This window comes from Chaetodon trifascialis, chromosome 1 (genome assembly GCF_039877785.1).
Source record: "Chaetodon trifascialis isolate fChaTrf1 chromosome 1, fChaTrf1.hap1, whole genome shotgun sequence".
Lineage (NCBI taxonomy): Eukaryota > Metazoa > Chordata > Actinopteri > Chaetodontiformes > Chaetodontidae > Chaetodon > Chaetodon trifascialis.
In genome coordinates this window covers 5,524,321-5,546,822 of record NC_092056.1, presented here as the reverse complement: position 1 = coordinate 5,546,822, position 22,502 = coordinate 5,524,321, and the positions used below count along the sequence as shown (strand labels likewise).

General features: G+C 41.9%; 1 protein-coding gene across 16 annotated transcripts in view; it reads left to right on the top strand.

Annotated features, from left to right (window-relative positions):
* Window positions 1–8,211: 8,211 nt before the first annotated feature.
* madd (MAP-kinase activating death domain) overlaps window positions 8,212–22,502 on the top strand; it is a 41,929-nt gene continuing 27,638 nt past the window's right edge. For 9 of the 16 annotated variants that reach the window (XM_070966203.1, XM_070966143.1, XM_070966161.1 and 6 more), the window contains exons 1-15: window positions 8,212–8,422; window positions 9,180–9,821; window positions 12,501–12,804; window positions 14,131–14,262; window positions 14,388–14,501; window positions 14,605–14,694; window positions 18,591–18,763; window positions 19,070–19,305; window positions 19,388–19,544; window positions 19,678–19,781; window positions 19,866–20,071; window positions 20,327–20,580; window positions 20,818–20,957; window positions 21,584–21,685; window positions 22,192–22,233. In XM_070966203.1, coding sequence (XP_070822304.1) covers window positions 8,364–8,422; window positions 9,180–9,821; window positions 12,501–12,804; window positions 14,131–14,262; window positions 14,388–14,501; window positions 14,605–14,694; window positions 18,591–18,763; window positions 19,070–19,305; window positions 19,388–19,544; window positions 19,678–19,781; window positions 19,866–20,071; window positions 20,327–20,580; window positions 20,818–20,957; window positions 21,584–21,685; window positions 22,192–22,233 — 2,755 coding nt within the window. In that variant the 5' untranslated portion in view covers window positions 8,212–8,363. The remainder of the gene's footprint in view (window positions 8,423–9,179; window positions 9,822–12,500; window positions 12,805–14,130; window positions 14,263–14,387; window positions 14,502–14,604; window positions 14,695–18,590; window positions 18,764–19,069; window positions 19,306–19,387; window positions 19,545–19,677; window positions 19,782–19,865; window positions 20,072–20,326; window positions 20,581–20,817; window positions 20,958–21,583; window positions 21,686–22,191; window positions 22,234–22,502) is intronic. The other 7 variants (XM_070966178.1, XM_070966126.1, XM_070966168.1 and 4 more) reach the window with 4 other exon arrangements.

Genomic DNA, 22,502 nt, shown 5'->3' with positions numbered 1-22,502 from the left:
GCCATTCAGCTGTAATCGTTCGTTAGTGAAACCCATCACGCCTATAGCATCATTTTGCAGTTGTATAATATTACTCAATGTCAAACCAGCTTTTGACAAAGCACTTAACGTTAATTTAATCGTAAATGGATCGAACGTCATTGACATTTAGGAGGATGATCAACGATGTCAGCGAGGTGAGGAGCAGAGGAGGACGGAGTGAATGAATGAATGAATGAATGAATGTCATTCTGCAGCTTAATATTGAAGTATATGTTCTGATATGTATGTATGTATGTGCGTGTGTGTGTATTTATATATGTATGTTAAGGTAATACTGTCAGGTAAAAATCAGTTCAGAAATACATGAAAGCTCTTACTGACTGCACACTCAGACTGACTGTAAGCAGCTGCAGATGTTAAAGACTAGCTTCACACATATTACACAACATATTATGATTGAAGGTAATGTCAGCTTCATTGATCCTGCAGTATAATTTGATGTGGACGTCGAAGGCTGAGCACAAACAGTCCAATAAAACAGTGGCGAATGGTTACACAGGAATACAGCTGCAACTAATGTTGTTTTTGTTGCCGATTAATCTGTGGATTATTTTCTGGATTAATTGATGTGTTGTTTGATCTATAAGAAAAAACGATGTACATCAGTTTTGTTTTTATGACCTAAAGATATTCAGTTTACTGTCACAGAGGAGTGAAGAAACTGGAAAATATTCACATTTAAGAAGCTGCAATCAGGATTTTGACTTAAAAAAAATTACTCAAACTGACTGTTTTGCAAAATATTTGGTAATTAGTTGATTGCTGATTGATTAATCATTGCAGCTCTACATAGGACAAATACATCATCTACTGCACAGTGTTGTTTCTGATCAGGATCATCAGTGTAGTTTTAAAATCCTGATGGAGGAAAAGCATGTTTTAAGACCAAGGCATTGGTAAATGATTTATTCCAGAATAAAAAACAGGGCGTGAATGTAAAGCTAGTAAAGTAAGTAAACACCAACCATACGTAATTTGATGTGACAGCTTGCGTGATGACACATGACCCAGACACTACCTGTCACCATACCACTGCACCTGACTCCCACTGTTCCAACACAAGTGAAAAATGACCCTATACGAATGAATGCAAATTAAGATCATTTTCCTACTGACAAGCAGCAGACAACAGAATAGTCTGAGCACTGTGAGGAGTCACAGGCTTGACACGGTTTGGAAACCTTAGGAGTTCTTAAGCAATGAATGCCGTGGAGGGCCTTGTACTTTGTCAGTGTGAGCCTGGAGAGTTCCAGGCGTTCATTTTGTGCTAACCAGTTTTATTGACAGGGGACCAAAATAGTTCTTACAGCTGTTCATCCGTGGAACATTGCACCGTTGGTTCTGTAAGAAAAAAGATTGTAATCTAAAAGCGAGAATGCAACAATCGATACGCTCTTAATCACCACCGCACCCCTCTGTCGTGTGTGTCCATCGCTAGTTTCTGCTGTTCATTGTGACTGGCAAGAAATGCTGTCCATGTTGGAGGCCTGTGAATCATATCCATCTCCTCTCTGTGCTTATATAACCAGTGAGTGTTGCCTGCAGACCACTCTGGCCAGATTCATCTTTTGTGTTAACCTACATCATTACCCTGCCTTTGAAGATTACACAGCGTTGTGATTCTTTTATCTGGCTTTTAAATTTTTTTTTTTAAGAGAGACAAGGTTCAATACCTAGCTCACTCATTAAATACAATTACTGAAGTGGTGTAGTCTTCCATTGTCATCTAAAAATGATGCTGTGCTCCTGTATCTTTGTGCCCGGTGAGTCCAGCTCTGCTGCCTCATAAAAAAGCCGTTTTGGCTTTGCACCAGGAAGCATTCATGTTGCCAGACCTGCATGTTGATTCATTGTCCTGATGGTTTCCTTAGATAAGTAGGGTTGGATCTGTATTCTGCATAGGCCTAGTCCTCACTGCAGGAATATCTTGTCTTGTTTGAATTATTTCCTCTGTGTAATCTGCCATTGCTGTGAGGAAGGTTCAACTGAGTCTTGCAACATGAGGGTGTGTATTCTTACCTGGCTGTCAGAGCAGATGTGCTCATGTCAGGTGACTGTTATCTTTGGTCTTCTTGTTCTTTGACATGCAAAAGCAAGCATTTGAATTTTACCAAATGTACTGAGTGCTGACATTAGGCTGACTCAACCAGACATGCTTCAGCCCACTGTGTGCTGCAGTTTGAGCCGTGTCGTGTTATGGCACTGCACCCAGCTTTGCACTGGACAGCGTTAGCCGGTTTACTCATTCCTTATGTCAACCCTGTCAAGTTTGGATCACGAGATTTCTTCTCAAACATGATAAAGGATAAACACGGAAACAAAGTGGCGATGTGATGATACTAAGATGTCAGTGACAGTGTTACATTCTCTATTTCAGCCTGTATGATAATAAAATTTGAGCATTTTACCAACATGCTCCATCAAGGTGTTCCTCTGTAAAAGGCTCCTCTGCTCACAATTGGAGTTATTAGCTATAATTGGACCCATAATGCATCTGAAGCCTTAGTCACCCCTGATGTCCACTGGATGTGGCTGCGTCACACGCTGGCTCTGCTGTGGCTGCTGGGGTTTATGACAACCTGTCCCACTCATGACTTCCACGCGGCCTGTGTGTCCATCGCGTGTGCATGGCCTGTCTTTGCCTGACAAGTTCACGTCTGTGAAGCTGGAACTTCACTTGTGACATGTCAGCACAGGTTATTACGGTTTCAGTGTTCTTTTTTGCAGCAGTATATTGGTCGAAAACGCAGCCTCTTTATTCCTGCTGATGCCAGTTTGAACATATAAACAAGCCAGTGGGTGTTAATGAGCAGTTTCTTGGAGCGACAGGCTTTCTGTTTTCAGGATGATATTTTTTCTTATAATGTGATATTTACAGCTGAAGCCGTTTAATACAGAAACATATTTGCAAGTCAGTAATGCACAAACTCTGTCAGGCTGCTTTAAGGTATACCGTCCTGTAACAGCACTGAAACAGGAAGTCTTGCACAAATTCATGGATTCCAATGTTAATTGTTCATCAGCACTCTTGTTTTGGTTTATGTTTGTAAGATGATTAGAAATCTTTCTTCTTCATGGGGAGGCTTTTTGGTAACTCTTTCTTGACCCCTGACACATTTTGTAGTCTTTCCTTCCAGCTTAATCCTGACTTTTTCAGCTGGAAGGCATAAACGGTATGTAGTACATATGAACCACTGGCTCGATTATAAACCCATTAGCTTATCAGTGCAGGGATAACAGCCTTTAAGAGACACTGAAAAACTGCTCTTGGTAAAGTGTTTGTGTTTCAGGGTGGAGTGACTGCATGTGCCATTTGCTGGTGTTTGAGTAAAGGCTGTTCGCTATGACTCTGTTCAGAGTAGATCCTGTCACTGGATTTTATTTTCCACCACACATAATGCAGTTGCTAATGTGGGCTCATCCTGTCAGATATGTTTTGACACCTTGTTTTTTGTCCTTGCTTCACTGTGATTGAAAGTTTATTATACATATAATGCAGTTATAATGTATGAAGTGTAATATATACAGCATGCATGCTGCAGTCTCAAGCAGGAGTTATCAGTAAGATTTAGGTGCTTGTTCGTCAGAATGAAACAGCAAGAGCTTCTTTATATAGCCGCCATTTTGTAACAACGCTTAACAATCATGCTGGGAGGAATCTGGTGCGGAAGAGACAGAGATACCAAGTTCTCCTCCGACTGTAGTCTTCACTGCAGCCACAAGCTGTTCTTTGAAATGAAAATGCCCATTATGCTCTTTTCATACTGTTTATATGGCGGTAGATGTAAGACACAGTGGTATTAACAGCCGTTAACTAACAGACGCAGATGTCAATGAAAGAGACTGAGTTTGATCCTGACCTCTATCACCCTTTTGTAGGGGAGTGGCAAGTTCCTCATGCATATCAGTAACGTTTACTATTGTCGCAACTAGTATTGTGACAGGAAATATCTGTGGGAGTGTGAAAAGAAATCGTTTTCTGCAAATAGTTTTAGGCAGAAGTCTTCTGAGTTGACCCCAGCATCATCCCTACCCTCTCCTGGTGTGCTTGTTTTTTAAATGCAGTGGCTTCTGCAGTCTCATCTTTACAAGAATACATCCAGACTGCTGATCCTTTGACATGATTAAGCACCGGTACTGCTGGTGTAGCTTTGGTTGACGTAAGCATGGCCTGCTCTGCGATGTGCTGTCAACGAAGCAGCAGAAATGTTGTTTCTGATGTTGTAATGTTGTCAGTGGGAGCTGTTCAGTTGTAAACATGCAGTTTATGTAGCCATTTAAGAAATTTTCATCCTGCTGTGCCAAGTTCTTAATCACTATCTTGAGAGGGTGCTAGACTGGAGCTGTAAGTGGCTCCATGGTGGGAAACAGTCATCTGTGGAGGTGCTGGTTGAGCGTGCTGCAGCTACCTGTCGGTCACCGGGCTGTCAGGGCCATAGTACAAGCTATGAAGAGTGCTTATTCCACCAAGGCCACTAAGCTGCTTACAATAACAGCAAGCCTCTACTGAAAAGTCTTTATCCTCCAACAAACACTACCAGCAGACATAATAGGCATAACAGAAAAATCAATGCGAAAACACATACATTTGCTTTTATTACCTTTTTGTCATACTGGATAAAATGAGGGCAACATTGTTTTGCACTGGAGCTGCTGATGTAAGCTCGTCATGTCTGACATCTTTTGTGCTCCTCCAGCTTTGTCTCATTGTCTACCATGCACTCTGTCTGGTAGAGATGATCGCGCTGTAAAATGGGAATTTGTGATGTCAACATGGCATAATTGTCGTCTTTTCAATTCCTGCAAAGTCAAATGTAGATGTGACATTGCAGTGACATTTTCAGCAGAGCAACAATGCTGTTCGACAGCAAGAAAACATCTTACAAAATGAACTATCCCTGTCATGTTCAAGGGCTCTTTCCCCCACCACATTCAGATTTTTCACAAACAAAATGAACTCTGAGTTTTAGAAGAGGAAAAGGTTTCCGGTTTCTTTTGCAAATCCGTCGTAAAACTGCGTCCTTGATAAGCTGTCTGCTGCGTGTTTTTAATCTCTGGGACAGTACAAGCGTTGTTCTCTGTTCGCTCTCATTTGAAAAAACTCCTGAATCTCATGAATCTGAAAAAGCAAAGTCGATTTCATGCCTCTCCTTACTTACCTGCATGTGAACCAATGACTGCTACGTGGGCTGAAAGGCTCCTCATGAAAAGCCGTTTAAACTGACTGAAGCAGTCAATGAGACGGGTACAGGACAAGTGGAGACTACTTCAAAACTGAGTAGACTGCACAGCTTCTTTATAGAGACTATTAATCATGATAGTGTGATGCCATATTTAACCCAATTTTGCACCTCTGAAAAATCATGTGACTGGTTGGTGTTATGTATTTGGAGTGAACCACATCCATGTTTTTTGTCATTGGTTCATACTTCAGTCTGTCCATAGAAACCAGGGATGTGTATGATTAGCCGGCTGGTTGATTAAACGTTGGTACCCTTGCTAGTTAGCACCAGAAATGCCAGTTGTTAGTAAGTAAAAAGCCAACCGATGCCTGGCTTTGTGTAGCTGCTGTGGTGAATTATAGGACACGACACCGTCTGCTTTTGTCTTTGGGTTCAGCATTTGAATAATGGTAGAGACTAACTGTACAGTGCTCGATAAAACTAAAACCCCTGATAAAGCTTGATCCATCGCAAAATAGAGATAAAACAGACAGAAGGTCTTTCTGTCCATTACGTTTGACATTAAATTAAACTGTTATTGTGTGTTTGTATGTCTAAACGGATAGAAATCTATCAGAGACGGCAGATTTAGCTAACACTAGTTAACTGAAATTAGGTGAAATCATTATATAATAGACGCTGGAGTATAACATAACTTTGTGGAGAGACAGTCTAAATTGAATCCTTTAACTCCTCTCAACAGAAACTTAAGCTATATCTGATTGAATATGTATGAATTAGATTTCCCTTTCGTTCTCAGTGCATGGCTGCATCTCCAATTCCATTTATTCAATGTCTTTTTTATTGTTGTGGACTTGTCTGTGCTTGCCAAAGTTGCCAAAGAGCATTGAACAATAAGATGAGAAATACGTTTTGTAGCAGAACCGGCCTTTAACTGACCCCTTCTTTCCCTCCTTTTCTGGTGACACTCAAGGGAAATGGAGGTGTAAACCCGCCAACTGATTGAATTATAGACCGTCTGGTTTACCTATAATGCAATCTGATTTCGAAGAGAGACAGGAAGTCTGGCTCAGTAAACTACCTTACTAACACACTGAAGAAAGAGAGCCAAAAGGTCAGCGCCTATCTCTAAACCAGGATGTCCCACTCTATGCTAATTACTTCCCCAATAGCCCGAGGACTCCATACAACAAGACTGCCTGAAGAGACAAATGGCAGGCCTCAGAGGAATCCACAAACATCAGCAAATGCTGATGGGTCGTAAACCGGACATCCCTTGAAGCAACTAGTGACTCATGTTTGTGTGCTTTTTCCCAATACCCCAGGATAACCAGACTTTTATGTTAAACTTAACTTTTCACGTTTTCAACTTACAGGACTCGGGGTACGCATAATATTGATGTTTTTCCCGTATCTCTGACCCGAAGTATGACCAAGTTGTGATTTTAACGGTTTTATAAAAAGTTGTATGAATTGTCACCACAAAACTATACTGCCATCCAGAGTTTCCTAACTGTCAGACTGAATATGCTTGACTTGGCACATTTATCGATAAGTAACCGTAATCGTGATAATCATTCTTGACAAATATAATCTGCCTCTCTTTATTCCTACCTTTATTTTTGTATTAGTTATTCATTGAGTTATTATACCTGTTAGGATAAAACTGTACCATGATTATCATTTAATGTTTTCACCCAACCATAGAAAGTGTCTAATGCATGCTGTGAACAGTGTTGAAATGCCATTGAAAATTGGTCATTGAAATTATATGTGATTGACCATAGTGAGAAGCAGATGAGCCCCTCGTATGATTCTTTGATTAGTTCAGCTCCATGAGGCGAGATTACACCGCGCGTCACAAAGAGTCTCACGTGATTCGATGGCCTGCCTTTCGACACGCCCCGGAGCGACCTTTAAAAACTGCGTGTAGTGCGCGATACAGTCAGTAGATTTTTGTTTTTTGTTAGTTGTTTTAGTTCTGTTCCCTTGTTTCTTTCTGTTTTTTGTTAGTTGTTTTAGTTCTGTTCCCTTGTTTCTTTTCACGTCTAGTTACTCTCAGCTGAGTTCTCTTCTTTGCTTTTGTCTTAAGTTTTGCACAGTCGTTTTGCTCCTTAAGTTTTCGTCTTCGAGCTACTTCAAGCCATTCCGGGTAGCGTAAATAATCTTCAGAAGACGTATTCTTATAATTTGCCGTAAACCTCAAAGTTAACTTCCTCTTTAGCCCAACGTTTTGTTTTGTTTTCATTAGTAAATTTAGGCAAGTAATACTAATTTCGTAGCCTTCTTCGACCGGCCATCGAAGAGACTCTTAATTTGTACTATCAGTCTAAAATAATCCGTCACGGACAATTCGTCCAAATTCTCTCCATTAATCGTCTTTCCCTTAACTCTGCGTTCGCGTCCCCATTATTCCTTTTAGACTGCCTCTCACTATCGCCAATTTATTTACCCTTGTGTTGCCATAAGTTTCTTGTGTGTTCTGTCATATCACCTCCCATCTTCTGTCTTATTGTTCATGGTACATCACCCATTATCCACAATTCTGCTTAATAAATGATAATTTGATTTAAGTCCTGGTTAGATGGTGTCCTTTTGAGCTGAATATATACGATCCCTGTATCCAGAATTTACACTTCAGGTTATCAGACTGGTTTACTGTTAGTTCATTCGTTAGTATTTATCAGCGTTATAGCAGTTAATTTCTGCAGTCCTTCTTAGCTGAGGAAGGTGGTGCCCCGACATTTTATCAACGAATGCAACATCAAATTAAGGTAGTACACACTACAGTTTTGTTTTATGAAATGCAGGAAATAATAAGGAAATAGCTTTTTTTCATTTTATCTGTTTTATAATTAATTAATCAAATTAATAATTGACAAATTAAATTAGTTGTGAAGCACATCCTTAATAGAAACCTTTGACCTAAAATGTTTTTTCCCTTTTTTTGTGTTACAGGTTTAACTCTTTTTTTTTTTTTTTTTTTTTTTTTTTTTTTTGAGCCATCACAATGATAATCAAGGAGCTGTGTTTCAACCTCACACCTGAACTTTCCCACCTGTGATGGAAAGGCACCACTGACTCAAGAGAGAACACAAATCCTGGATGCCGTGACATACAGGACGTGGTCAATCCAAAATGGAGAAAAAGAAAATGTGCCCTCGCCTTCTTGACTACCTGGTGGTGGTTGGAGCAAGGTAAGAATTTGACTGAAAGAAGTGATATCTGAGTCAACATATTTATTTCAGTGACATTATGAAGTTGCTGCTGCAGGGGGTGTTTTTGCAGAGGTTCCAGGGTGGTCTCACAAAAAATATATGTCCCAGCTCTACTTGATGAAAATCGGTCATAATCGCAGCATCAGATACCTCATCTGAAAGCACACATAGTGCACTCCCACATGATGTAGCATGCATAATGAAGTACAGTAGCACATTGTTTCAAGCACAGTAGCTGCAGGGGAAAAGTATGATTCACATGAACACAGTGAAATTCGAGAACTGTCCAGTCTGCACTGTTTTTAGAGTCAGCCGCTGAGTATCTCTACTGGAACGTTTAGGATTTAAGTGTTTCGCTGAAAGGCAATTTTGGAGTTGTGGGATTGGATGGGTGTTATTTGTTTAATTCCCTTGACCAGGTTTTCTAAAAGGTTCTTGTATTCTTGGCCAAATGTGGTTAAGAATTGGCTTCTGAAACCTTTGGGCTACTATCAGGGCTTTGTTAATCACTGTCAAGTGTTCAAAGGCTTTGATTACTCCTTTGTGAAATGGTTCTGATCATTTAATGACCCTTTCAAATTAAATTCCAAACTGTGCTGATACATGAGGGGAGATGCATTAGCAGACAAGTGAGATATGAGCTGTAACAGCACAGAGACCAGTTCTATGGATGCAGCAACACAACCTGCGTCGCTGCTTTCAAAACAAAACAAATGTTTGTCCGTCTCCCCTCCAGGCAACCAAGTAGTGACAGTGTGGCCCAGACGCCTCAGCTCCTCCGCCGCTACCCGCTGGAGGACCACCACGACTTCCCGCTCCCACCGGACGTGGTGTTTTTCTGCCAACCAGAGGGCTGCCTGAGCATACGCCAGCGCAGAGTTAGCCTTCGTGACGACTCCTCATTTGTTTTCACTCTGACCGACAAGGACTCAGGGATCACCCGCTACGGAATCTGCGTCAACTTCTACCGTTCCTTTCAGCGAGGACATCACCGCACTCGTGGGGACAAGAGTGGCCATACAGAGACAGCAGCACAGGCGGTGGACGCCGCCAGTGAGGGCTCTGATGGCAGCGGTGGAGGCCCACCCTCCTCGTTATCTCCACCTAACAATGCTGAGTCTGCCCCTCAGCCTGCCCCCGGAGAAGAGGGCGGGCAACCAGGTGCTGAGCTAAATGCTGGAAAGTCCCCACAGCACAGGCGGCGTACTGCAAAGATGGCAGCCAGGAACCGCAACAGCACGCTGACCTCGCTGTGCATACTCAGCCACTACCCCTTCTTCTCCACCTTCAGGGAATGCTTATATATTCTCAAGAGGCTGGTGGACTGCTGCAGTCAGAGGCTAACCCAAAGAGCTGGACTCCCTCGCGCCACCCAGAGGTGAGGCCTAAGATTACATCTTTAAGTGTACATGCAGCTCCTCTCTGTTGTTTGCGTGTAACACTACCATTCAGTCCTGGTGCACATTAAAGCAAACATGGAGTGTTGTCAAGGTTGAGGCACTCGCACATGGTTTGGTTGGAGGGTGGTGCTATCAAAGTATTTACGGCCACTGTCAGAACAAACTTTGTATAATAGAAATACCCAAATCTGGTTGATTGCTATGAAATTGCAGAATACGTTCATGCTTGTCAGATGATCAGCAGTTATTGCTTTTGACACTCCGTGACCTTTCTTGTTGTCTCACCCCTCGGCCAAATGTCATCTTTGATCACAAGAGCTCATTATCTAACAGGCAGATTGCTGTGAAATTTGCTGAGTACGTTCATATTAACAAGGGGATAAAACCTTTGATTTTAATGAATACATGACATGCACTATCATCCTATCAATTTATAGCTTTCAAGATGGTCAGTGCATCGTTCCAAAATGTGTGTATCGTGTAATATAATTGACTTCACAGCCTCTAGCCATTTGCCCATAGTACATCTGTACATGCACACCTATAGCACTGCTTAAAAATGCAAGATAATTAGGTAAATACAACTCATGCTTTATAACTTGTCTTCATCATAAGATGTTGAGTAGCATCATTGCTTTCATGCTGACATGGCATTGAAATCTTTAAATCCTTTTTTTGCTGCAGTTTAGAAGGCTGATGATGCTGATGTTTTGCGTTCAGCCTACTGCTTTCTTTCTGCCCCCATCTGCTTCTCTCATTGTCCACCTGTTCCTTGTATGTTTGTATTGCAGAAATTAACACGAGAGCTTTTGTCTGTGGCTCCATGTGGTTTTACAGACCATCTGTAGCTTGTGTCATGTTTTCACAGCACGCTTTACGCTATCACACTCCACCTTAATGACAAATTATGGCAACCATTTGTGTTGCCACAAAATCCACAGTGCATTTAGAAATATGTTAAGTGTTAGAGGTTCAGATGAAGTACAAATACAGTGTTTAAGAATAGGAAATGTAATTGTGTGTGTGAAGTCATTTCTTGACATTTGAGCTACTTCTTAGTTGTGTACCATTTTTTAAAAATGGCAAAAGTTGTTACCCTAAACCAGAAAGTAAAAACAGTAAAAGTGTACAAGAACTGCATTATACAGCCTGATGAAGAAGTGGCATTGTGCACTGCACTGTGATTTTTACTCTTGAAGCAAAGAGTTGATCATGTTGTGTTTTGATTTTTCCTAATCAACCACCCGGCATGATTGATTTTATTCAAGCTGCAGAAAATTTCCACCGCTGTACACTGTATTTCACTGGGACGTTGTGTTATGACCTGGCAGTATTTGCGGAGCTCTTTTGGTTAATCTCTTGCCACGGTTGACTCAATAGATTACGATTTGGAGTGACAAAGTGTTAATTAGGCTGTCACTTCACACTGGCTTAGGCCCAGTATGACTGCTGGTCACCCAAGGTGCACATGTTTTCTCCACAGTCTTCTATTTATAGCTTTAAACCAGTGCAGCATTTCCCCTCATCACTACTGGGGATTGCAGGAATGTGTAATACACAGTTAATCTCATACCTCGACAGTTTTTCCTCCGGTAAAATGCTGCAGCGGAGCCACGTAACATCAGTATAGAACTGTAGTTTCTCAGACAACCTCGAAAAAGGCCGTTCAAGCCAAAGGCTGAACAGACATGAGAATCTTTTTTTGCTGACGTGATTGGTTGAAATGTGTGGCGATGACAGAGAAGGAGGAGAGCCATTGCATAATGGCTGCGAGCGCTTTGTGCTATGGCGGCTCTGACAGATTGAGGTCTCTGGCTGCCTTTGGGTAGCAGCTGCAGTTGGTGGGAGGGCTCCAAAGGACTAATGATTTATCTCCCTCCTTGCCACACGCATACACTAAGTATACACTCCAAAAGGGTTTAATGGCACCCCGCGTGCAGAGTGGAGGGTTTTCACATCAATATTTCGTCGATTGCTTAAGCGCCTCTCCTCTGTTTTCACTCTCATTTGCTCATCATATTATTGGTTTCACTGGCTGTTTGCTGAAGCATCATGGCAGTAAAAAAATGAGCAAATGATTTATTTTGGTCTGTTTTTACGCCTAAACTTACTGTTGACTGAAATCAATAATGTATTTGTCAATCTGAATGTTTTAATGTTGGTAGAACATGTTTGATTACGTCGATGTTAATACAGTCACTGTATATGATGTCAGTTTGTAATCGTTTTTTTTCTGCTTAATACTCGACACACAATCAGTTCCAGGTGTTACATCTTACGAGTTCCGTTTGCGTTGATATTTATGTTCCATTTTGCATTATTTATACAATTTGTATGAGTTCTTTCAGTTTATTTGTATTTATTTATTTTTAATGCAGAGCTCAGGTTCAGTTCCAGCCTGGATCCTCTGCTGCGAGTCATCCCGTCTCTCTCCTGTCTTACCTGTCTCTCTCCAGCTATTGCTATTCTTCTCTTTATTTTACATGCTTATAAACTGAATAGCTTGTGTTTTGGACTTTTGGTCCAAAACAGTTTGGAGACACCACATTGATGCAAAATTAATAAAAAAACAAATCTGGAATGAAATTAAAAAAGAATGTATTTGAAACATTCACACAGTGAGTTCTGAATATACACTTGGTTCTCGTCCTTCCTAGGGACACCATGTGGCGGGTGTTCACTGGGGCGCTGTCGGTGGAGGAGAAAGGCAGCCAGCTGCTGGCCGACCTGCGGGAGATAGAATCCTGGGTGTACCGGCTGCTGCGTTCACCGGTACCACTGGCGGGTCAGAGGCGCGTGGATGTGGAAGTCCTGCCCCACGAACTCAAACGGCCGCTCACATTTGCCCTGCCTGACAACTCTCGCTTCTCCATGGTCGACTTCCCCCTGCACCTGCCCTTGGAGCTGCTGGGTGTGGACGCCTGTCTTCAGGTCCTCAGCTGCGTTCTGCTAGAGCACAAGGTAAGGACAAGTGCGGCGGTGAGTTCGAGATGCAAACTGTCTTATCAATCACTCTTCATTTGAGTCTTTGTTTTCCTTTGTGTTTTCAAAGACCAGAAGGAGATGTGTGGTTGTCTTCAGTTGCATTTTATTGAAGACCAAACAGATTTTTTCAAAAATCAAGCAAAGCTATATAAAAATCTGTTGTGATTGGTCAGTGGTGTCCTCTGGAATGCAGCTCTGTGTCCTCGCCTGGACAAAGAGCTTTTTCAAAGACCTCCTGAGAAATGCCCTGTGTGACCTTCATCAGACATTTTCTGTTAGATGTAGGCTCACTGAAGCCATTTTACTGCAGCGCGGACAAAGCATGATGGGTAAAGAGACGACAGCGTACACCATGTGACGGAAAGGCTCCCCTATCATTAACACTGGAAGCATCAGCAAGGATGTAATAGACGTCCTTGTTTGGCTGGTGCTGGTGTGGTGTTCTGTTGTTGCTCTTGGTTTACGGTGACATTGATGCACAGGCTCATCTGCAGCCAACCCAAATCAAACCTAAGCTTCACAGCTTCAGGCACAGTGCTGAAACACCATGCTGCAGGATGAATACTGGACAGTTTCGCTGTTTCTCAAGTGCAGAATTTATCCGGGCCACCTACCTAAATAGGTGTTCTCCTACCTAAAAGTTTCAGCATAAAAGCAGATATTTTGAATTCTAAATCAACATTTTTGTCCTTTTTTATTTCCTGCACAATTCATTTAGTCCCATCAGTCACGTTTGCAGCTTCTTTCAAAACTTCAGTAGAAGCTCTGAGAAAAAGGTATTTGGTAGTGCAGTCGTCCATTAGCTGAAGTGCTTGCAGCCCCTCCAACCTTCTCCTCCTCTGGGTCGAGCCCCACAAACACGTTCTTTACCTGTATGAAACGCTGCCATCTTGTTTTCATCCATTTTGGTTTTTTGGAGATGAATGTAGTACATCATCAAATTCAGCCCGGCTGAACTAAGTGCTGCCTGAGAGCTTTCAGAGCGACTCCCTTTCAAGGACTTTGTGCTGCCAAATGAATTTTTCATAACCATGCAGTTTCTAATATTTCGCTTACAAATCCAAGGCAAAATTCAGACTTTCACATCTTTTACATTACAGACAATAAGAGGAAATGTGGATAGATTGGATGACTAATTGTGTTACAGAGCACTAGAGCAGGAAGTCAGCTAAGTGATTATATATCTGTCGATTGAAATGTGACAGTGTGAAGATAACGGTGCAGTGAACGCCTCAGACGCACAGGAACATTAAAGGTTGTCATGTTTGCCGTATAAAACCTGTATGTTGTTTCTTTTCTCAGGTCATTCTTCAATCCAGAGATTACAATGCTTTGTCGATGAGTGTCATGGCCTTCGTGGCTATGATCTACCCTCTGGAGTATATGTTCCCTGTCATCCCCTTACTGCCGACATGCATGGCGTCTGCTGAACAGGTAAAGCTTGCCATTTGTTTTAAAAATATTTCAAATAAATGGAGCATTTTTACTAAACGTGCACTTTTTAATTGAAAATGATGTGTGTTTTGACTGACGTTGATGATGTTTTCTCCTCCCCACAGCTCCTTCTTGCCCCCACTCCTTACATTATAGGTGTACCAGCCAGCTTCTTCCTCTACAAAGCTGATTTCAAAATGCCAGATGATCTGTGGCTCGTGGACCTTGACAGCAGCAAGGTCAGAACACCCACATGCATCTACTCCTCCCTCTCATCTTGCTTTGTCTGTTTTAATGAAGATTTAACAGATAATGACTAATCCATCTGTGTTTTGTCTACAGGTCATAGCACCCACCAGTGCAGAGATTCTACCACCTCTACCAGAGCCCGAAGCAGGCGAGCTGAAGAAACATCTGAAGCAGGTACTGCATGTGATTTGGCTTCATTTTATTTTATTTTATTTTTTTTATCAGTGTAACATTTCCTGATTCTGCTGCGCTGTGGCAGCCAGGCCTCATCCCAAACCGGTGGGACTTCTGGCACATATTACTCTGGAGCCGACCTTTGATGTGTGTTCCCGTGACTTTTAGCTAAATGCACTCTTATGTGAATGTAAAACTTCTCTTTCAGCAGTGTGAAGAGTAGGGGCTTCCTTCTTCAGCACAGTTGTATGTATTGTGATGAGTGTGAGAGCATTTGAAATGGGTTTTGAAGTGCACTAACACAAACAAATGTTTTTCTTTTCTTTTTTTCCCATTTTCCTTGCATGCTCTAGCTCTTGGAGGTAAAATCAGATTCTAGGACCCTGCTACCCAAACAAAACCTTTAGTAATGCTGGTAGTAACTAACTTGCTCCCCTAACCCAGTGATCTAACAGAACATCAGAATCTGGTTCTGATTCATGGAAACTCTTTCTTTTTCGTAGTGCTAGCACACCAACAGCATATCACACAAAGTCTCATCTTAGCAAATATGAAAACCACTGATGATCACTGAGCATGCTCATTGGCTGGTAAAGGATTGCCATGCATCCTTGTTTTTCCACAGTAATTCTGAAACCTCTGCAGGGTATTAAGTTACTTACTGTCAGTTTAGGTTTACTAGTTATTTTAAACTCTTATTTGCATGACTAAAGGCAGAAATGTCAGGCTCACAAGTGGCAACAGTGAATGAAGTCATTCAATCATTTTTCTTCACTATAAAATTAGACCAACATACTAAAATGTGATGGGATCGGGGAAAACCAGTCACATGTTGAAATTTTTACCTTTTGGAGATTTTAATAGCTTATTTCAAGCTCTTTTCAAATCTCTTTTCATTATTTTTATATCTGGTTTGTATCAAGTGTTATGATCACTCAGAGTCAGCTGATCAGTAGGATTATTTGGAGCAGAATTTTGAGAAAAACAGGTTTAAAAACAAGGATTCTAAATCCGAACATGAGCAGCTACCTCAAACTCTCTCCATCTCCAAAAATGCGTATTAATATGACTTCGTCTTCAAGTTATGTGCTATGATTAGGGTGACCAGATGTCCTGCTTTGTGCGGGACAGTCACGCATTTTCATTACCTTTCACACATCCCGGAAATTGTGACGTTGACGAATTGTTAGCGACAACGTCAATAACAGTTCGCTACAACGTCACAATTTGTGGGACGTGTGAAAAGCAATGGAAATGCCTGACTGTCCTGCACAAAGCGGGACATCTGGTCACCCCAACTATGATAGAAAAACCATCTTCGTAGGCTATGTAGACTAACAAGTTAGGGGCAGATTTCCTGCGCTGATCGTTTTTCATTCGTAGGAGGTAACGACAAACAGCATGTCTAATTCATATAATGTTTTTAACATATTAAACAAGCAAAATATAATGAGATATTTTCAGGAACGATAGAAAAGATGTTGTAAAATAATATTTTAATGAAAACCCAATTTCACCAATATTTTGACTTTCGACCTATTTTCACGTTTTCCTGGAAAAGTGCCAGCGCGACATCCGACGGGTTTTCCTAGATTCCATCACAAATGACAGCATTCACCTTTTAATCACCCATTTAAATGACAAAGGCATGTTGCTCAAGTCAGACATAATTCTTAATAAAAGCAATGGAGGTGTTCTGCAGATAAATGCGAAGGATTTTTCAGGAAGGCAGGATCAAAGCTTCATGAGCTATGAAGTCAATATAAACACCGAAGCGGTTTCATGTGTTCAATTTTTATTCTATTTTCTCATTGAACACATCTAACATAGAACTTTCCTCACATGTTCCGTTTAAACATAGCCTCGTGTTTTTGAAACCAATTCAGAAACAGATTTTCTGTTAAAATCCTTGATTTTGTTTAACTTGCCTTGAATCAGAGCCGGTTCGGGAGCCGTGTGTGTGTGTGCGTATGTGTGTGTGTGTGATTAGCAGCTCTCTCCCTGTGTTCGGGTGTGTGATGGAGAGGCTGGTGTGTAGGAGTGTTCAGAGCCTCAGATTAGCAGTTGTGTATTTGGAAACAAGCACACAATATTGATATCTGTGAATGGAGAAAATGTCACTGAAGATGGTTTCCCTGATAATCGGAAGACTGCGATGCCAAAGCAGAATGCTGCTGATGTGAGAGTCACTGAAAATACTTGCACTTAACACGAGATAACTGCAATAAATCGGTCCGAAGAGGTGACTGATTTATTTTCGTTGACAAAAATAGTGGTTGTGTTATTTCTGCTCACCCGACACTTTTTTTCTGAACGATTAGAAAAGCCTTTATTTAGCTGCAGGTGCTTTATTGTGCAAGTATTTTATCTTTGTTTCTGATAAGATCTGCTGTTTTGTATCTGTCATCTCCACTCCATTGTAACCACTGGTTTGTCCCAGTCGGTCACCATGGATGGCCTTCATGTGTCTTTTCGTGGCTGGATTCTGTAGGTGAAGTCTGGTTTTTGGTCACATTATTGCTTTGTATGTGTTTCTCACTGTCTTTCACGTAAAAACATCTCTTCTTTCCTCATATTGCTCCTTCTCTGTTGGTCTTTTCTCTCTCTTCACTCTCGCTCAGTCTTGCAATTCTCTCTTGCACTACTGGCCGTCCATCACCTTGTCAAAACGATCCCACATTTATCTTTTCTTATCTCCTTTCTCCAGTAAACTGCAGCATTGAGAATGGAAATGATGAAACAACAAAACACCTCTTTCATCAAATATAACATTGGAATTTTTCCATGAACTTAGATCTATTTGAGTCACATTTGAGTGGCCCCAAAATATGTTTAATATGGCTGTCAGCAAAAACAGACAAATAGGGAAGTGCTGTTGAAAGGAGACAAAGAAAAGAAAGGCAAAGGGCCGTCATGTGCTGTTCCAGTGTCAGTCACGAAGTTATCATCCCAGGCCTTCATGTGATTTCCTCGCATCTCTCTTATCCCCTTCCTAGTGTCTGGTTAGGTTGACCGTGATCACCCAAAAGCAGATCTTCTCCTCTGAAAATAAGGTTACTCATTTCTCCTCCTGTGGAATGTGTAATGCCCCTGCACGGATATCTTCTCTCTCACATTATTTTGCTTGTCACTACTTTTCTCTTACTCTTCAAGACTTGGATAAAATGCATAAGAGTGTCACCGAATGATGCGGACCAGTTTTTGATAAACTGCTTAGCTCTGGCTTGAGCATGACTGAATGTGCGTGCATCTATCTTGGCATCAGTGAGTGTTTTCGTAACCAAAACAAGATATGATGAAGCTAATCACTTTGACAGCGTTAACATTCATCCAGACCCAGCAACTAAATGTTCCATTATGCTAAGCTAAACATTGACTCTTGAGTCTGCAGCAGTTCCCTCAAAGCAAACCATGCATAGTGACTTACTTCCCTTGTGCCCCTCCTCTCCAAAATGACCCACCCACCACAGGCATCAACATGCACAAAGCTGATCCTCCAGCGGCTGTATGTAAGAAGAGTAAAGTAAAATTGTCAAAACAGTGAAAATGGGGAAAACATGGGTCGGGACCCTTAAGTTTTAGCATCTCTTACTTCCCTGCAGCTCACTACTGGGCAGCAGAGAGGCTTGGTAAAAAGAGGGTTTACCATTTCGATCAATTTTAGCAATTTGGATCATAAAATCCCTTAAACCAGATTTTCCCCTGTTCTCTTTCAAGCAGTCACTTTAGCCCTAATTGTTTACCTCTTTAGAGAGGGCAAAGGGTTTATATGATGTCCCATTAAGCATAGAAATTATTTAACTAAATGTTGATGCCAATCGTGGGAGTGGTCCATCCCAGCGCTGTGTTTTTCTCTTCAGATCCACTGCTGTGTTTGTAATTTGTGTCACTGTCACCTGTTCTAGGCCCTGGCCAGTATGAGTTTGAACACCCAACCCATTCTGAACCTGGAGAAGTTCCAGGAAGGTCAGGAGATGCCCCTGCTGCCGCCCGGGCGAGATAAAGCTTCGCCGTCCTCCACAGAGTTCAACCCTCTGATTTACGGCAATGACGTTGATTCTGTGGATGTTGCTACCAGGCAAGCTGCAAATGCCTCTTTCTGTTGTCCAGCTGTCATGTTGCTCTCTGTCTGCTGTATGTGAGGAAAATAATGACTTCTGCACCGAATGCATGAAATTTCTGGCCTGATAATGACCTGTTTGTTGTGGCAGTGGCCGATTTTATTAATATTTATCTTACATATGCAAACATGTGAAGAGGATAGAAGATATATATTTTAAGATTGACAAATGTATTTTTCTAATGCAACACCAACATTTAGAAGAATTTTCATACTTATGATCTAATAATGTCTCAGTCACTGACAACTTATTTTCTTTTCCAGGGTCGCCATGGTACGGTTCTTCAACTCCCCAAACGTTCTCCAGGGGTTCCAGATGCACACCCGCACCCTGCGCCTCTTCCCTCGGCCCGTGGTGGCTTTTCAGTCGTCTTCTTTTCTCGCCTCTCGGCCACGACGCTCTGCCTTTGCAGATAAACTTTCTCACACCCAGGCAGTGGAGTTCTATGGAGAGTGGGCTCTCAATCCCACCAACCTCGCCTTTCAGAGGATACATAACAGTAAGGCTCATTTCAGATGAACGTGGTCTGGATCCAGAGCAGTATGTTTAGAAACATTATTCTCTGCACACCTCTGTTTCAGATGTGTTTGACCCCTCCTTAATCGGAGACAAGCCCAAGTGGTATGCTCACCAGCTACAGCCAGTGGTCTACCGAGTGTATGATGGAAGCTCCCAGCTGGTTGAAGCTATGGCTGGTCCCCTGGAGGATGAGGGCAATGAGTCTGACCCCACAGACAGGTGAAAAAGCACAAGATCCTTTTCAGGACAACAGTCCAGTTTAATCTGCTGACTGAGTTCTTGCTTTATTTTACTACTTGTTGCATGTAGTTTCAGTTTGGGAGCTCTGGGTAATAAATTTGATTTGTTGCAGTGGTAGTGACAGTGAGGCATACGATGACTCCAGCTCATCCTACTCCTCACTCGGAGACCTTGTGAGTGAGATGATCCAAGGTGACATCCAGGGAGACACACCAAGTAAGTTGTTGTTTCATTAAAGATGTGCGTTCACCGCAGTCATACCATTTCCATCCATCCTAACGGTCTACCTCGATTTCTCAGGCTTGGACCCGCCTACCCATGCTGCACTGGGAGACGCTAGCGAGGTTGAGTTTCAATGCTTTGAGGACTTCAGGGAAGGTCGTGGCTTGGAGGGTCCGCCCGGTGGGGACGGACCTGCCGAACCCTCTGATGGACAACCTCTTCGCTCAAGCTCCAGCACAACTGCAAGCTCAAGCCCCAGCACAATTATCCAGGGGGTCAACCACGTGTGTGATCGTTCCAATGAGTTTGAAGCTTAAATTCACATTCAGGAAACTAAAAGTCTGATATTTTGATGACTAATTTGGACAGATATTTATTTTTGAAGTGTTTTTTATGTTTGTCATATTCATCAGAAGCCAAACTAGAATAATGCAGACTTGATCCAATCGGTGTTAAAATGAAAGAAAGGAAAACAGTATTTATTCAAACACAGGAGGCATTTTCCACATTCAATCATTCCCATTCATCTGTGTGCTCAGGAGCAGGGGGATGCGCCTGAAATCGAAGCATCAGCGAGTGCCGCTTTACAGAACCCTGTCCCCGCACTGATCAGTCAGCCATTCCTCAGACCTGCAGCTGATGCTGGCCTGGTGGACCCAGCCAACAAAAAGCAAGAGTATGACAACCCATACTTTGAGCCTCAGTACGGCTTCCCCTCAGAGGATGATCCTGATGCAGAGGAGCAAGTGGAGTCATACACCCCTCGATTCAACCAGAACCTCAATGGCAACAAGTGTGTTAAACTTGTTCATCACTTGAATGAATGCATTCTCATCATTCAAACGGGCTCTCTGGCCAAACCATGAAATGTTCTCTGTCATGACCCAGCATGTCCAATTAAGCTCTCCATTCATGGTGGTCTTGAATCTTTGGTGGTGTGATGTGGTGTGAATGGTTCAGAGTTTCCCATAGTGTGCCTATGTTTCTGTGTCTGTGACGCACGGTTAATGTCTGTTGGCCGTTCTTTTAGGGCACAGCGTCCTTTACGTCCCAGTAGCCTGAGGCTCCCAGGAGAGTCTGATGGGGAGGGCGACTCCCGCAACAGCTCACCAAACTCCACCATTTCCAACAGCAGCAATGACGGATTCGGAGGACTCATGTCCTTTGCCAGTAAGAATACTTCAGTTTCATTTGGTGTCTTATCAGCTAGGTCCAGGTTGTAAAACACGGGAAGTGGAATCATTTTTGTGGGTGGTGATGAGTTGAGCACCAAAACCAAAAGCACTTGTCAGACCCAGTTCACCCATTCTTAAAGACTAACACCCAGTGTGCTGAAGCTTAAAAATGCCCACTCATACATGAAAATCCAAAGTGTGCAGTGAGTGTAGCTTTGTCATAGAATTTACTCTTATTTTCTGTTTCCTCGAGGACTGAGCTGCTCAATCTGAGGCAGAGCAGCTGTTTTCAGTGAAAAAGGTCTTTAAGAAAAGCATTGTATGCTGCCAGCTCAGCACCACACAGCAGACAAAGCTCACGTCCAGCTGAACGTAGTGGAGCATTTAGCAGCTAAAGAGCCGGAACCCAAAAAAAATCAGCTTTGCCAGGTTTAACGGATGAGTTACATCAGTAGGTTTTGTTTTATATGAAGTCCTCTGTTATCATGACTGAGTTTGAGTCAGGTTTTTTTCTAGATATGGTCATTTACGTATTAGTAAGGCGGGTTTATCACTGTTTTGATTAGTTCTGCTGGACCGTCACATCTGTTTGTGATTCTGTTATTATTACACCCACTACAGGCAACCTTTACAAGAACCATGGCACCAGTTTCAGTCTGTCCAACCTTGCTCTTCCCAACAAGGCAGCGAGGGACAAAGCAACACCTTTCCCCAGTCTGAAAGGTAGGACAGCAGCTAACCTGACCACCTGCACGTCTGTTCAAATTCCTCATGAAGTTGGTGTTTGTGTTTATTGTCTGTCCTAGTTGTTCAGTGTGGCTTTGAGGGTGATGAGAAAAATAGTACAAAATATACAGATAGTGTAGGGAGAGTTTATAAAGAGTCAATAAAAGTGATTTTTCAATATTTTTGTTTTTCTGAACTCATTTAATATATTTTTAAACACTGACTTCATGCTTGCACTCATGTAACTGTTTCTTAAATAATTTTTTCATTCTCTTTTATCTTACTGATTTAGATTATACAGAGATCTGTTCATTTGAATCTTAACATTTAATATACTTAAAAAACTGTGATAATTAACAAGCCCTAACCCGTCACTAACAAGACCAAAAGCAGTTCTAAACAGAAAAGCAGAGTTTTTTCTTACTTCATTAATTCACTCTTTTATCTTCTCTGCCTTTTTGTTTTCATTTCTTTGTCCAACTTATTTTTTGGGGGGGTAAAAGAATATTTCAATTTTGATATTGAGGAGGAAATGGAACAAGCAGGTTTGTAGAGCTGTTTCATAGCCTGACTTTCTTCCCACTGGACTGCCAAACAGATATGGCACTATTTTAAAGGAGAATATTGAGGATATGTTCAGCAACAGTTTTTCTCTCGTGAGTAAAAGGAAAATCCACCCCAAAAACAGACTTCACTTCTCTTGTCTCCACAGTCTGGGTTGGTTTTATCTTCATTTGCAGAGATGAACAACTCTCAAACTACTGAGTAATTTGACATTTTTGTAACCTCTTCTAATACCATTAGCTGATGGTGT